The sequence below is a fragment of the Diplodia seriata genome, assembly GCF_021436955.1.
Source record: "Diplodia seriata strain FDS-637 chromosome Unknown scaffold_2, whole genome shotgun sequence".
Lineage (NCBI taxonomy): Eukaryota > Fungi > Ascomycota > Dothideomycetes > Botryosphaeriales > Botryosphaeriaceae > Diplodia > Diplodia seriata.
Window position 1 is genome coordinate 2,118,432 of NW_027117309.1, and position 14,479 is coordinate 2,132,910.

General features: G+C 57.3%; 4 protein-coding genes across 4 annotated transcripts; 3 read left to right on the plus strand and 1 right to left on the minus strand.

Annotated features, from left to right (window-relative positions):
- Positions 1-585: 585 nt before the first annotated feature.
- Positions 586-1,763, plus strand: SLS55_002020 (uncharacterized protein; the record flags this gene model as incomplete). Its single annotated transcript, XM_066773507.1, has 3 exons — positions 586-965; positions 1,021-1,348; positions 1,407-1,763. 3 exons carry the CDS (start codon positions 586-588, stop codon positions 1,761-1,763), a joined length of 1,065 nt encoding a protein of 354 aa, XP_066636074.1.
- Positions 1,764-6,606: 4,843 nt separating this feature from the next.
- On the plus strand, positions 6,607-7,557 carry SLS55_002021 (uncharacterized protein; the record flags this gene model as incomplete). Its single annotated transcript, XM_066773508.1, has 2 exons — positions 6,607-6,612; positions 6,646-7,557. The coding sequence occupies 2 exons, from the start codon at positions 6,607-6,609 to the stop codon at positions 7,555-7,557; spliced, it is 918 nt and encodes a 305-aa protein (XP_066636075.1).
- A 2,562-nt stretch (positions 7,558-10,119) lies between these two features.
- SLS55_002022 (uncharacterized protein) lies at positions 10,120-12,324 on the plus strand (the record flags this gene model as incomplete). The annotated part of the gene is made up of 7 exons (XM_066773509.1): positions 10,120-10,242; positions 10,355-10,588; positions 10,675-10,776; positions 10,895-10,924; positions 11,013-11,467; positions 11,620-12,076; positions 12,163-12,324. 7 exons carry the CDS (start codon positions 10,120-10,122, stop codon positions 12,322-12,324), a joined length of 1,563 nt encoding a protein of 520 aa, XP_066636076.1.
- Positions 12,325-13,251: 927 nt separating this feature from the next.
- SLS55_002023 (uncharacterized protein) lies at positions 13,252-14,270 on the minus strand (the record flags this gene model as incomplete). The annotated part of the gene is made up of 4 exons (XM_066773510.1): positions 13,252-13,396; positions 13,478-13,825; positions 13,884-13,987; positions 14,046-14,270. 4 exons carry the CDS (start codon positions 14,268-14,270, stop codon positions 13,252-13,254), a joined length of 822 nt encoding a protein of 273 aa, XP_066636077.1.
- Between the last annotated feature and the right edge of the window lie 209 nt (positions 14,271-14,479).

The window sequence follows — 14,479 nt, forward strand, 5'->3', positions numbered from 1 at the left end:
GGCCGAAATAAGCATTTAGTCGGTGCGGTGGCAGAGAGAGCCTAATTGGTAGGCTGCGGAACCGTTATCCAAAGTTGGGGCATATCAGGACGATCCCATGATAGGCTGCATGTAGGCTGCGTATCTAAATGCAATCGAGTGGCACACTCGGACTAACCGCAGAGCAGGGATTGGGAGCCTCGGTTGTGGCTTCCGAGCAGCGGGAACGGATTACCAGGATCTGTTATCATGTCTTCTCGTATATCTCGACTGAATGGACTCGATAACCCTTTTAGGCAATTCTGCGGTTCACTATGTCATTATCGGCCCTGTCAGCGAGTCGCATTCCCAAAGTACGTTCCGATATCCGCTTTGCTCTGCTATCTCACTTCATCGTTCAACCGAGAGTTTCATGTGGCTTGGGAAAGGGAGAAGAGCAGTCCGGAGCCAAATGCGGTATCCGGCTCCATAGAGGATATGAAATATTTAACATGAGATCTTCATGGCTTCAACCGACGTTCATCACGAAGCATCAGAAGCTGTGCGATCAGATCCCACTCGGAGACAGCCATCTTACTCTACTCCTCACGCTTCACCAAGTCCAAAATGCCCAGCGCCATCTACGGAAATGCCCCAATCCCAGCCCCGGCACCGCCCAAGGTGACCGGCCCGGCAACCAAGCGAGCCACGCGTCCAACCAACAAGCTACCTAAATCCCTGATCGATGGCGCCCGCGTCGAGAAGCGAGAGTCTTTCAACCCCTCGAAACACCTCGTATTCCAGGCGCCAGAGAAGATCTACACAATGAAGGAGATCGGGCTGGAGGGCAACGGCATCTCTCCCAACGCCGTGTCGGAGCCGTTCCCCCTCTTCAGCGACGAGGCGATCCGGCAGATGCGCGCCGAGATATTCAGCGACGCGTCGATGGAGCAGTGCCAGTACGCGTCGACGTTCAACAAGAACATGGTGCGCGGGATGGGTCCAGAGTACGCGCGAACCCCACCGAAACCCCGCCATATATGATCTGATACACTCCACCAGCCGCGCCCCCTTCATCTACGACGCGTGGTACTCGCCCGAAGTGCTCGCCAAGATCTCGCAAGTCGCGGGCATCGAGCTCGTCCCGGTGCTGGACTTCGACGTCGGCAACGTGAACGTCTCGATCGGCGACTCGCAGTACACCGACATGGCCGGGGTGGAGCAGAAGCAAAAGTTCGCGGGCGAAGACGTGTCGGCGGTGGCGTGGCACTACGACAGCTACCCCTTCGTGTGCGTGACGATGCTGTCCGACTGCACCGGCATGGTCGGCGGCGAGACGGCGCTGCGGACGGCGACGGGCGAGGTAATGAAGGTGCGGGGGCCGGCCATGGTGAGATTTCCCCCTTCTATACAGCATCCGTCGTGGTACTGACGCACTGTCTCGCCAGGGAACCGCAGTCGTCCTGCAGGGCCGGTACATCGAGCACCAGGCGCTCAAGGCTTTCGGAGGGCGCGAGCGCATCACGATGGTGACGTCTTTCCGGCCGAAGGACCCGCTGGTGAAGGACGAGTCGGTGCTCACGGGCGTGCGCGGCATCAGCGATCTGTCGACCATCTACAGCCAGTACACAGAGTACAGGCTGCAGATCCTGGAGGAGCGCGTCCGGGACAGGCAGAGGACCGAGCGCCGCCGCGAGCTGGCCAAGCGGCCGTTCGACATCGTGGGTATGCGCGCCTGGTTGACGGAGCAGAAGGGCTTTATTGATGCCATGTTGGAGGAGATCTATGCAGTTGACGACAACTGAGCTGGGATGGTTGCGAGTTGATGATGGATTACCACCACGAACATTTCGCCTTTACATAGTTTGTGTTCTTCTGTACTTAGCTCTTATGAATGATTGGTTTTGGGCCTTTACGAACCAACTCCTCATCTTGCATCCTGTGAGCACTTGCAAGTGTTTTGATTAAGTGATGCGGAATGTGCGAAGGGAGAGAATCAAATCATACTCCTTGCCACCGGTATGCCATTATAGCCTTTGTCGTGTCAAACGGAGATCCAATAAGATAGATAAATCCCTGCGTGCTTGTTCGTCAGATCTGAAAACTATGTATCATTGAGCGTGACTGGAAGAAGCACGTACCATATCTGCTTAAAATATACCCGACGACATTGTCACTTCAACGGCCTCACGTCCATCTCCCCTGTTGACGGTAAAGATCTGGAAAACTCGATGCCAGCTTAGCCATTTACACTATTTGAAGCATCATAAATGCTAGGGGCGAGCCCTCCACCAGTGGAAAATCACCGCAGAAGCAAACACAACAATCAAAACCAACACCGCATCCCGGCATCCCCACATAACAGAAACATTCCTCCCCCTCGACCCGAGTACTGCTCTCATCACCGCTAAAAACAACAATAACAACATCCCGCCGCCGACCACAATCCGACAACAGTACAACAAGCCTTTCTCGCCATGCGCGACGTACATGGTCGGGCAGAGCAACCGCGTCGCCGCCGTGTGCAAGGCCGAGCTGGTGCGGTTGCAGGAGCTGTGCGGGGGAGAAGGCGGCGCGGGCGGATCAGAGGGGGAGGAGGGGGAGGGCGTTGGTGTTGGAGGTCCCCGGGGGTTGCGGAGCCGGCGGTGGTTGTAGTTCGCGGCGATGGCGTCTTCGATGGGTGGTGGTAGAGATTTGCTGACCACAGCGGCGGGGGATGCCGAGTCGTTTGATGATCTGGGCATCTCGTCGGGCGAGTTTCTGTCGTTGGAGGAGCGGTTGGGGGAGGAGTTTGATATGTTGTCGTAGGGGTTCATTGATACGTTGCCGAGCTGAGAGAGGTAGAAAATGGCTTGCACCTTTGTGATGTCGCTGTCTGAGGATGTGATATGCTTAGTCGGCTTGTTGGTTCTGCATGGAGATGCAAAACGGTGTTTTGGACGCCACACGTACAATGAATCAAGATAGTTGAGCTAAGGCAAGAGCAAACCAACAGCATGAAATTGATCGAGGAGAACATCCATATTCAGAGCGCTGCTGCGTTATACAGACGAAACAAAACCAATCATCCAATCGCATAAAGCTCATCCTCTCCAAGGCGTGCATCGTCAGATGTATGTTGATCCATGAGATGAGGAACAAACGCAACACCTATGAATTCAACGACCGCACCTCCAGGACTGACGTTGTCGCTGTCGCCGCATCCTGGCCAACGCAAGACGTGTAGTGGGTCCCCACCATAGAAGACACAAACCTTGTCTCCGGGTTTACACCCTGGCGTTGCGATTCCAATGCGGCCACCTGTGGTGCTGAAGAACGTGTGTCCAGATAATTGTTCCATAAGCGCTCGAAACCTGCTGGCACGCGCTCGCCGGGATCTCTCAAGATTCAAATGTTGGGACATTGGATCTTCGCTCTTGTATATGGACATCGCGTCGGTGTATGTGATTGTGGCTTCTTCAGAGATGCGAACGTCCAATAAAATCGCCATGAGGTACTCCGAAGGTACACTCGATGTTGTTTTATCAGCTCCATGGAGGATACGTCGTGCTAATGCCAGGCTCCGTGACTCCCAGCTCATAGCAGCGACATGAGAAGGGTTCTGGTTGTTATAACTTTTCCAACCTGAGTTCATCTTGAACTCGGTCTCGCTTAGAAGTCTTGAATCTTCCACGACTTCAGATACTGTGTCTACGCAGAAGCCACGAACACGCAAGATATTGTCCGTTTCCAAAGTCCAAACGGATCGACGGCTATGGTTCTTAATTGTAGAGATCCTTTTCCAACTCCTATCTTCATCGTCATCATCTTCGCGGAGTAGCGTGGCGTGATGTTGGTCAGAGTGGCTGACTGAAATGTTCCATTTATCAGATATCATATTCCAGCAAGCCGACTGACCTGCAAAGTCTGGGCACCATGACGGCAGCGAGTCATTTTTTGGTCCAAGTGAAGGAGGTATAAGTAGTAAGTTCAATCCTCCTGGTCTCGAAAGGACAACCTTCGCAAGATCGATGAAAATTTTGAAGTACTCCTTACGGGCTTCGACGCTGTAGTCAACTTTTGGAGCCAACACATCTTGCACGTCTTTCTCAAACAACCCGGTAATTGCCCAAACCCGGTCTACTTTCTCCTTCACGTGCCTAGTACGCATGTCGTATACGAGAAATGGGATATTGGAAGCTTCCACGGATATGCCTTGGTTGATGATCCTCTCTCGGTCAACCCTAATCGTATAGATTTCATCCCATGCAAGCCGATCAGATTGCGGAGGATGTGGAGGTAAATACGCTCTTGCACCAAAGCGACCGCTGGCCACGAAGTCCAGGAAGATATCCAGGTCAATCCAGGATGCTCCAGAAAGTACGATCGCTTTCCGCGCCAGGACGGCTTCTTGGAATGTCCACAGGCGCCAGAACCACTCTCTGGAAGCCAGGTGAAAGCATCCAGACCAGAATGGATCATCATCTTGCGGCCAGCCATTTGTGTACCATAGGATGAAGGGATCTATTTTTGTAGATATCCAACCCTTGGCTATCTTCGAAACCCTAGGCAACTCGGCCATGAAAACTTCCGTACCAGGTGTGGACGGACCCATCCAGATGATGACTTGCGCCGCTCGCGAGAAGATACGGCTCATGAAAGGAACCTGGATGGCTTTCTCATTCGCGTCGCCCTGGTTGATGCAGATGGCGTCGATCCAAAGCGGACGCTGCGGTGAGGGCCTGAAACGGTGTAGGTACACGAGCATTTCGTGCGCGGTTGGTGTGACGAGGAAAGGCTTCCCGTTGCATGTAGTCTCGACGGTGGCGGGAGCAGTGCCCCAGACATACGAAACTGCGTCGAACAGAAGGTCTTCGGTGACCTTATGTGGTTCGGTTGAGAGCGCCAGGCCCGATTCAGTTGAAGCAATGGTGAGGAGGCGTATCTCTCCGCTGGCAAGCTGCTGACTACGATATGGGGAATCGGTGGATATGGCGAGTAGTTCAGAGGCCAAGGCTTGCATCTCCGACTCGGAATCAACGCGGTGTCGCAAAGACAGCGGAACAAACTCTTGCGCAATTTGGGGCTGAGGTGTTGGTGGTTCAACGTTGCGTTTGGAACGGGTCCGCAAGCAGCAGCATGCGGAGCCGACGATGCTCAAAGCAGAAGAGGCCATGGTCTGAATCTCTGGTGTGGAGCCTGCTTGGTGTCGGGGAGGCAGGAGAACGAGGTTTTGCGCAAGGCGGGGACGCTGACGTGGAGCAGCTTTATTGTTACACTGGGGGCTGAGCTGCGGGCAGCAACATGTGAACCTATGAGAACCGTGAACTGCTTTGTCCTCCTATTACATGCAGTCAGCATCGGATTGGGCTTTGATTTTCCATGCAAGTCTACATCAGTGGCGCTGCGATCAGGCAGAAAAGTCCAGCCTCGCTCACCGAGAGCCCAGTTTCCTTGGTGAAGGAAAAGGAAGGCTGATGATTGATATCGAGTGTAGCAGAAGCTGCGCACACCCTTCAGCCTCATCTACCAGGCACAGCCTTCGCCAACCCCAGGATCTGAACGCATGTCCCGGCCTCACAACAGCGACAGCGATTTCTACGACAACGACAACCACCCCACCGATGCGTACTTCGGCGGATGGGAAGGCTGCGAGCGAGTCTGGGTCTGGCTGACGATCGGCACCGAGTAGCGGCGGTGCGCGCTGTCTGTGAACGCATGTTTTCTCAATTGTAGCCAATCAGAAGGCGGGCCTAGTCGCCGGGTTGGCACACTGTGCCTGGACCGATGCTGACGGTTCATGTTCACTCTACACTGTGCATTTGTATAGAACGAACCAATTGTTCCATAATACATCAGTTGCTGGCAGCATAGATATCGTGAACTGAGGAATTTCATTTTCACAGTAAGGGGTAGAGAGCGGAATACCACACGGCATGAAACCCGAAGAAGGTGCATAGTAGGACACAAGGCTTCGAGACAACCAAATACACAATAGGCGTCCCAAGTTTCTCTATACAGCAGGAATGCGCTTTTCGTAGGCCTGAATGTTCGATCTTGATCGGCAGGGCCGGCAGGCCTCCCTCCTTCATGAGACTGCAGCGGGTTGTTTGCTTCATATAGATCGATTAGGACTAGCTTAGTTTGCTACCAGGTGGTATATAGCACCACCAGCAGCCTTCACCTATCGATCATCCTGCTTCACCATCAGATCTCATTGCGCTCAAGGAGAGCGGGATGACGCGGGCCAATGAAGGTTTAGCTTCTTTTCAACCTTGTTGGTGGCGCGAGCCTTAATCTACACGAGCCGATCTTGCCGTTTCGCTACCGAGCTCGGTCAACCAGCTCCGTGGACTTCACGGCTCTCACATCACACAAGCCTCCCGTTGCCTTCGGTTTAGAAGGAGTTTCAGCCACGAGGCAGGACACATTGTAACAGCGCTAGCTATATCAAACCCCCACCGAGTCATTTACCGCCGGGATGCGGCAGGAGGATCAAGAAGGATTTTAGCCCCCAACGCGCACGGTCGACATAGCCCCGGCCTTTCCCGCATTTAGAGCAAGTACTGCCCATCCTCCACGTCGTGTTCCCTGAATTTCTCAAGAGCTGCCTGGCACCTCCCTCTCTCCTCTGTGACACCGCGGGCCAGGCGGGTACAGCAGCACATCATGTCTGTAAACGCGACCTTTTTCCTGAGCACGACCGAGGACAAATGCGTCTACAACGGCGCCTCGATCGACGCCTCCGGTCTGACAACCAACGGCAATCTCTGCGCCTACGTCGAGGGCATGAACCGCGTATGGGCGTGTTCGGCACCTGATAGGTACGGTACCACCACACACACACACCCCCCTCTCACAAGCGCCGGCAGGCCCACTAACAGACCAAACAGAGTATGCTGGTCGTGGGACCAAGCCTGCAAAGGCGGCGACGCGACGACGCCCGACGACTCGCAAAACTACTGCTCGTCCAACGGCGCCGAGTGGTGCTGCTCCAAGGCCGACGAGTGCACCCGCACGCCCGGCCAGATCAACATCTGCTGGGGCCTGTGGCGCAACCCGACCTACAACATGACCGACGCCGAGGCCCTGCTGTACAACCAGGAGCACTACTCCGCCCTCCCTTCCACAACAACAACGTCTTCCGCCACCGCCGCCGCGACGAGCACCTCCGCCGCCCCGCCCACCAATGCCGCCGAGGCTTCGGCCTCCTCCTCTGCCAGTGCCGCCGCGGCGTCAGCCTCGGCGTCGGGAAGCTCGTCGTCATCATCGTCATCATCATCGCTATCGTCCGGGGCGGTTGCAGGCATTGCCGTCGGCTGCGTCGTCGGCGGCATCGCGCTCGCCGGCATCGCTGGGCTGCTTTTCTGGCGGCGGAGGAAGCGGAGCGGCGGCGGCGCCGCGGCGCCGGGGTGGGCCGGCGAGCAGCAGCTGCAGCATGAGCCGAAGTATCACGGCGTCGGCGATGATGGCGGTGCGCCGTTGTCGCATGAGTTGCATACCGAGAATCAGGTGTTCGAGGCGGAGGGGAGTCCGGGGTATGCGCCGGGGGGGAGTCCGACGAAGACGGGGACGACGGGGGACGGGACGCATGAGATGCCGGGGGGCCGGTTTGCGTGAGGGGAGGGGAGAGGAGGGAAAGAGATGAGGTGAGATGCGTGAATGTAGATGATGCGCGTAGTGAGCGACAGTGGACACTTATACCCCCAGGACACGTAATTACTTACTTCTTAACGTTAATAATTCTTCCCCTTTCGGCGCCGGGCACGGCCGACCCCGTTCGAACGATCGTCTGGACTTTTATGTGGGCTGCGGAGCAGAGACTGTGGTGACACGGAACCTTTCTTTCAGCCTCCCCTTTCCTAATTCCCCAACCGTCTACGGTCCTTTATGACCAACCTTGCCGATCATTCCTTCCCCGCAGATCTGCAAAACCGCACCAACCGGCCCACGGCCCCCGCCATGTTCCCAAAGCCCACCTCGGACGAGTACAAACAGTAAGCCGCAAAGAAGGTCACCACATTTCTCCTCCAGCAATCCTCCCAAACCATATTGAAGCCATTCAAAACAACATCCGCCGCCGCAAACTGCCCCGGCGTACGCCCCCGCACGTCCACCCCTCAGACAGCTGGAAAAAACGCTTGCCTCCACTGCCGAACGCCTCGATCGGGGAGTTCCCTCGTGCGTTTCTCTTGGACATGAGAGCGCCAACAGTCAGCCCACGTGAACGGGGTGGAGGAGGTAATACGGCAAAAATGTCAGAAATCAACCAACTTGCGCCAAACGTGCCGGACGGGACGCCCGAAAACGCCGATAAAGAAAGGGCGTAGAGAAAAAACAGGTATCGTTAGCATCGCCGCCATCTCAGCGTTCGGGGGCGCGCCCGGGAAAACGGCGATGAGCCTGCCAGAAGGTCGACGAGTGATGTTGGTACGGCTGAATACCTAACCACCAGGAAGACCAGCGACGCGATGACGGCGTTCGAACGGCAGTCGCACTCGACGACGTACCAGGTACGACGCCGAGACCAACGAAGACGCTCGAGTGGTATGTATGTACGTGTTTCGAGTGCCTCCTGGCTCTCGCGGATACGTCGAACCAGCCCGCGGTAGGGCGATGAGCCGCGACGGGCCCCCGGAGGCTGGTGAAAAGCTCCTGTGGCGTATAGACCAACGCGTCATGTTCTTGGTCCTTGTGTAGGTCCTCGCTAAATTTAGTCTCGCCAGACACAGAACCGTCGTCCCGTTGTTTGGCCTCTCCTTGCATGGGCTCCAGAGGTATCTCGGTAGAACACAAAGCTGGATGCTGGTAGCAGGAAATGGTCTGGCCAACGAAGGTACATATACAAGCGGGAACTTCTCCTCTCCACGACTTCGGAGCGGATGAGATAAACTATCGGAAAGGATGTACCCGCTACGAGGTCTTCCACTTTTCGGAGCTTGGGATGAAGGTCTTACGGATTTTGGGAGACCATTTTGACGTCAGTGCGTAGAAACAGGCTGGGAATTGCCATCCAAAGAGGAACTGGGCCTGAAAAATGGCCGGGAGACATGCCGGAGACGGAATTTGCCCATCTGCAAGGCTGTGCAAGGAATGTGAAAGAAGTTGTTCAGTGGCATGATGGGGTGTAATAAGACTCAGACGGGAGGGGCGTCGTCGGAACCGAAGCCAGCCAAAGCGGTTTAGCGTGCCGGCTTTCGGCAATGGAGAGCAAGTAATAAGCAGGCCACGGAGTCTTTCTCCAGCCCCAGTCGCCCTTCAACTCCGAATTCACCGCAAACTGGCCTGTTTAGAGCTGGACCGCCATGCCGCAATCGCCTTTGATTCTCCGAGGGAGCCTTGCGAAAGCTTGCGATAGTTGCCGAGCTCGCAAGGTCCGCTGCTCTGGTTTGTGCTTCGTCGCTTGAACTCTTACAAGACATTAACATGTCATAGTGGATTCTGGATCTGAGAGATGCAACCAGTGCAGGGCATGTCCACAGGTTCCGTCGATCATCAGCCTCACTGACCTTCATTTGAAAGAGACTGGGTGCCTTGGACTGCCGCTGGAGCGAAAGGAAGAAACCACGGAGAAAGACCCGACTCGAAAAAGAGGAGGAATTCCAGCGAGGTATGATTGCGGCTCATGAGCCACGCGGGAGCTGATCCGGCCGCTCGCAGCTTCCGCAGCCTTGGACCCTGGTTTCAGCCCGCTGCACATGGTCCATCACACGTCATCTTCCCCTGCGCCAATGACAGCCATCACACCGTCGCCAAGCACAGCTCCGCTTTCTGTGCCATCGTTGGGGGAAAGAGATGGAGCAACTCCTCACTCTTACCACGGCAGCGACGAGATCCCACATCTCAACCCCGCCCAACCGCAACTGCTTGACCCGGAGAACTGTCTAAGCCAGGCCCGGATCCCGCGACTGTACATCGATGGACTGCTCGAAGATCCCATGGCATCTGTCCGACATCATCGCGATCAACTACAGGCTCAGTCCCAGGTAGGCCAGCCGCCACTAAACCAAGACCGTCTCCGCTGATTGGAATTGTCGAACTCGGACCCTATCGGCATGCTACTCGGAACCGACTGCTTTGACTCTGCCCGATCTCACTGGCGGCACCAACCTTAGCCTGGCCTTTCTCTCCAAGAGACGCTTGGCTTCTTTATCATCGCGTCTTGGTCACCATAAGCTGGACATGTTGGTCGAGACGATTGAGTCGATTCTTAGCGCCCGCATGAAGAGCGTGGACAAAGTGCCCTGCCAGTCGGCCGTTCGGGCAGTCCACACTGCAGACTCACCCGACGTGGGTGCCGATGCTGTAACATACATTCAATGTCAGCGGCTCTCCTGCTAATTATGTGAACACTTGCTGATACCGACAAGCGTACTTTGAGCAAGTCCATCCACTTTACCCTTTTCTTGACAGGAAGCCCTTCGAAGACCGCGCCTTCAGCCCACAGCTCACGCACCAGTTAGTCACCGACAAGAGCTGGTCGGCCCTTTATCACGCTGTACTTGCCATCGGCTCCCAGTACCACGGCCGGGGTAGCTTCGAGCCCGGCAAAGGCCAGGCATGGAAATATTTCGAAGTCACCCTCTCGCTCTGCCCGGACCTGCTCATCTTCAAAGCCAACCTCACCACCGTGCAAGCATTGACAGCCATGGTAAGACTCTTTTAAATGTCCGACGAATTCCACCTAAAAAAAAACGTCTGCAGGCCGTCTTCGCCCGTAATATATCTTGTGTGCAGCTGGAATCCATCACCGTCTCCCAAGCCGCCCGCATGGCCCAATCGCTCGGCTACAATCGCGCCACCGGATCCAGCGCCACGGCCATCCAACGCACCTTCTGGGTACTCTACTGCATGGAGAAGACAACATGCTTCTACACCGGCAAGACATCAGTGAGACATTTCTCTCTCACCTCCCCCCACACATACCTCGACACTGACCAGCGCAACCCCAACACAGCTGCTCAACGATCACGATATAGGTTTTGCCGTACGTTCCTTTCCCCCGTCTCCTTTCCCTCCCCTGCAGCCTCTCCTCCCTTTCCAAACCCCTCTTCTCACTCCCCCACCACCCACAGCCGCCCAGCCACCCCGAGCCCGCGTTCCAAAACTTCGACTGGCTGCAAGCCTTCAGCCGGTACGCGCGGCTCGTCTCGCGCATCTACGCCAACCTCTTCGCCATCAGCGCCACCGGCAAGTCCGCGTCCGGCTACTACGCCACCATCGACGAGCTGCGCGGCGAGCTCGAGTCGTGGCGCGCCTCGGTCCCCGACCCGTTCAGGCCCGGCGGCGCGTTCCGGGTGCGCGGCTTCGGCGGCGGCAGCGGGCCGCCCGCCACGACGGTGGCCGTGTTCGCGCAGTACCTGTACTGCAGCGTCTTGCTGGCGCTGTCGCGGGGCACGCTGCACGTGGCGCGGACGACGGAGGAGCACGCGGCGCGGCACCAGGAGGCGAAGAGGGAGCTGATGGGGACGGCGAGGCGGGTGTTGGAGCTGAGCAAGCACGTCGAGGTCGAGGCGTTCAGCCATGTGTGGTGAGTGGTGGTGGTGACGGTGACCAGGCTGTCTCCTTTATTTTTTCTCTCTAGCCCCCTCCTGGCCCGCGCCCGCTCTTCCCTCTTCTACGCGAGGCTACTGCCCCCAGTTCCGATGTCTTGCGGGTGGCTGACGTGACGCGACACACCAGGGTCCTCGTGTTCATGCCCCTCTCCGCCCTGTTCATCCTCTTCGACTTCGTCGTCCATAACCCCGTCCACCCCGAGACGAACAACAACCTCGCCCTCCTCGACATCGCCGGCGGCCACTTCAGCCATCTGGAGTACGTCAGCAGCGGCACGCTGCCCGCGTCGCTGGTGGCCGAGTTCGCGCATATCGCTCGTCAGTACGTGCAGGATTTCCGGATGCAGCAGTATCAGAAGATGAAGGGTGTGGTGCCGGCGCAGCAACAGCCGATGGGCGCATCTGGAGTGGCGATGGCGGCGACGGCGGCGGGGGGAGGGGTCTCGATGAATGCGGGGCCAACTGCCGCTCCGACGGCTATGCTCACGCCGCCGAGGTCGGTGGGGGAGGATCTGTGGAAGATGACTGGCGTTATGAGGGGTGCTGATCAACCGGAGATGAGTGAGAATGGGCCGCAGAAGGAGGTAAGTGTCCGTCTGGTGATGTTGCAGCATGGAAAAGCCTCTGACGTGTCTGTCTCTCATAGCATCGGCATACGGGGCATTATCAGTGCGGGTTGCCCAATCCGCCTGGGCTGGAGTATACCGACCCGCTTGTGTTCTCGCTCGGGGACGATATGGTTTCGGAGCCGACGGACTCGGCTGGGCTGGGCGTTGACATCATGGATCTGTTTGATATCGATCTGTCGGATATATGGTCGTTGGCGGTATAGCAAGAAAAACAGCATTCGTGCTTTCCGGACGACTCGCGCGGTCGACCGGAACCCAGACTCAATCCATATTTCCCCTCACACGCGGCTCCCGCTCTCCGACCTCGCAGCATCCACACCATCATCCTCCCCGTCCTTCCAGCCCTCGCCATCATGCCTCGGCACCCTCACAAACGCAAAATCCACCACCAACGCCACTGCCGCCAACGCGGCCCCAAACAGCAGCGCGGCGCGATACCCATCGACCTCACTCCTCCCCTCCCCCTTCAGCACCTCGACCTCGATGGTCCCCGCGAAGCCCAGCCCCAAACTAATCCCGTACAGATTCAGCGTCCCGACCAAGCTCCCGGCGACGCCCTGGTCCCTCCTCCCGACGCTCCCGCTCGCCACGATCTGCGCCGCCACGTAGACGAAATCCGGACACGCGCTTCCCGCCACGACGGCGGGGAAGACCTGTTTCCAGTACCCCTGCCGCGCCGGCATCGTCGCGAGCAGCACGTTCGACGCCAGGCACGCGCCGATCCCGATCGCCAGGATCCAGCGCGCGGGCAGCCGCGGCGCCAGCCACGCGGCGGCGCCGACGGCGAGGCACGCGCCGAATGCGAAGGGCAGCCACCCCACGGCGAGGTGCAGGGCGGTCCAGTGGCGCGTCAGCTCTTGCCAGGCGACCATGTACCAGAGCGAGATGCCGAAGGCCATGTAGGTCAGCAGGACGACGGCGATGAGCGCGGTGAAGGTCGGGGTTGCGAAGATGGCGAGGGGCATGATGGGGGAGGGGGCGTGGGTGCCCTCCCAGTAGAGGAAGGCGAGGAAGGAGGCGATGGAGAGGATGAGGGTGGCGATGACGTAGGGGGTGTGCCAGCCGACGGAGGGGGCTTGGCTGTTGGTGGCGGTGGGTTAGTGTATGGGCGGAGGAGGGGGTGGGAGGACTTACTTCCAGGCGAAGTTGAACAGCGCCAGGCCGCTCACGCCGAGCGCGATGCCCATCCAGTCGATCTTGCCGTCCTTGTCGACGGCCTCCTCGGCGGGGAGGATGAGCGCCAGCGCGGTGAATACGACGGCGCCGAAGAGCGCGCTGATCAACGGGATACATTGTCAGCCCCACCCCCCGGCTGTTGTGAGCTTCGTTTGAGCTCTCCGGGGAAAACAATCTTACATGAAGATGAAGAAGTACTTCCACTCCGTCTTCTCGATAAAGGCGCCCGCCAACAGCGCGCCGACCATCGCACCCACCGGCGGCGACGCCGCGAACGCAGCAAGTGTGATGTTGCGCATCCTGCCCGGCGGCACCATGATGGTCAGCATCGCAACGGCGTTTGGCATCAATATCCCGCCACCGATGCCCGTCAGCGCCCGAAGTGCGATGAACGACTCGTAGGTCGTGCAGAAGGCGTTGATGAGCGAGAAGACGACGATGATGGCGCCGCCGAGCAGCAGCATTCTTTTGTGGCCGTATACCGCGCCGAGACGGCCGCTGACGAGGACGAAGGCGCTTTGGGTGAGGCTGGGGTGGGTTGTGAATATTTAAAAGTATTGATAGGGTCAGTGTGGAGTGCACGTACGAGTAGGCTGCGGCCATCCAGTTGGATTGTCCTGGCGCGGAGGCGTGTCCGAGCATTTCGCTGAATTTGAAGCCGGCCGCCACTGTGGAGAACATGGTTATGAACTGGAAGGTTGATACATTTCAGCTCTCAAATCAAGAGTCTCTATCAATGGCGGCCTACCTGGAGCAGGTTGCTTAGTATGATGAGTGCGGTGATGCCCAGTTGTGAGGTCTTGGTCAAATGGATGGGTTCATCGCTGGGGCGTGGTGAGGAGTAATTCGTCGCGACTGTAACCACCTTTTCGAGATTTTGGAGGGGCTTGTTGATGGGTTCGTCGGTGGCAGGTTCCACTTCCTTGGTGTGCGGGCTGTCCGCAGCCGTGGATGTAGCTGCGGGGTTGTCCATGGCCGGAGTTGTGGATGAGACACAGAGATGAAGGTCTTTAGGGAAGGAAATGGTGCCCGCGAGGAAATATTCCAGAGAAGGCTTATAACAACACTCGCCTTCCTCCCATGAGAATGACGGTGGAGTGGATTCTGTGATTTATTTGCCTTCAGGTGAACAAGCGAACAGCCGCTCAAGCGAGCCAGATAAGCAGTTCCTTTTGGCGACCT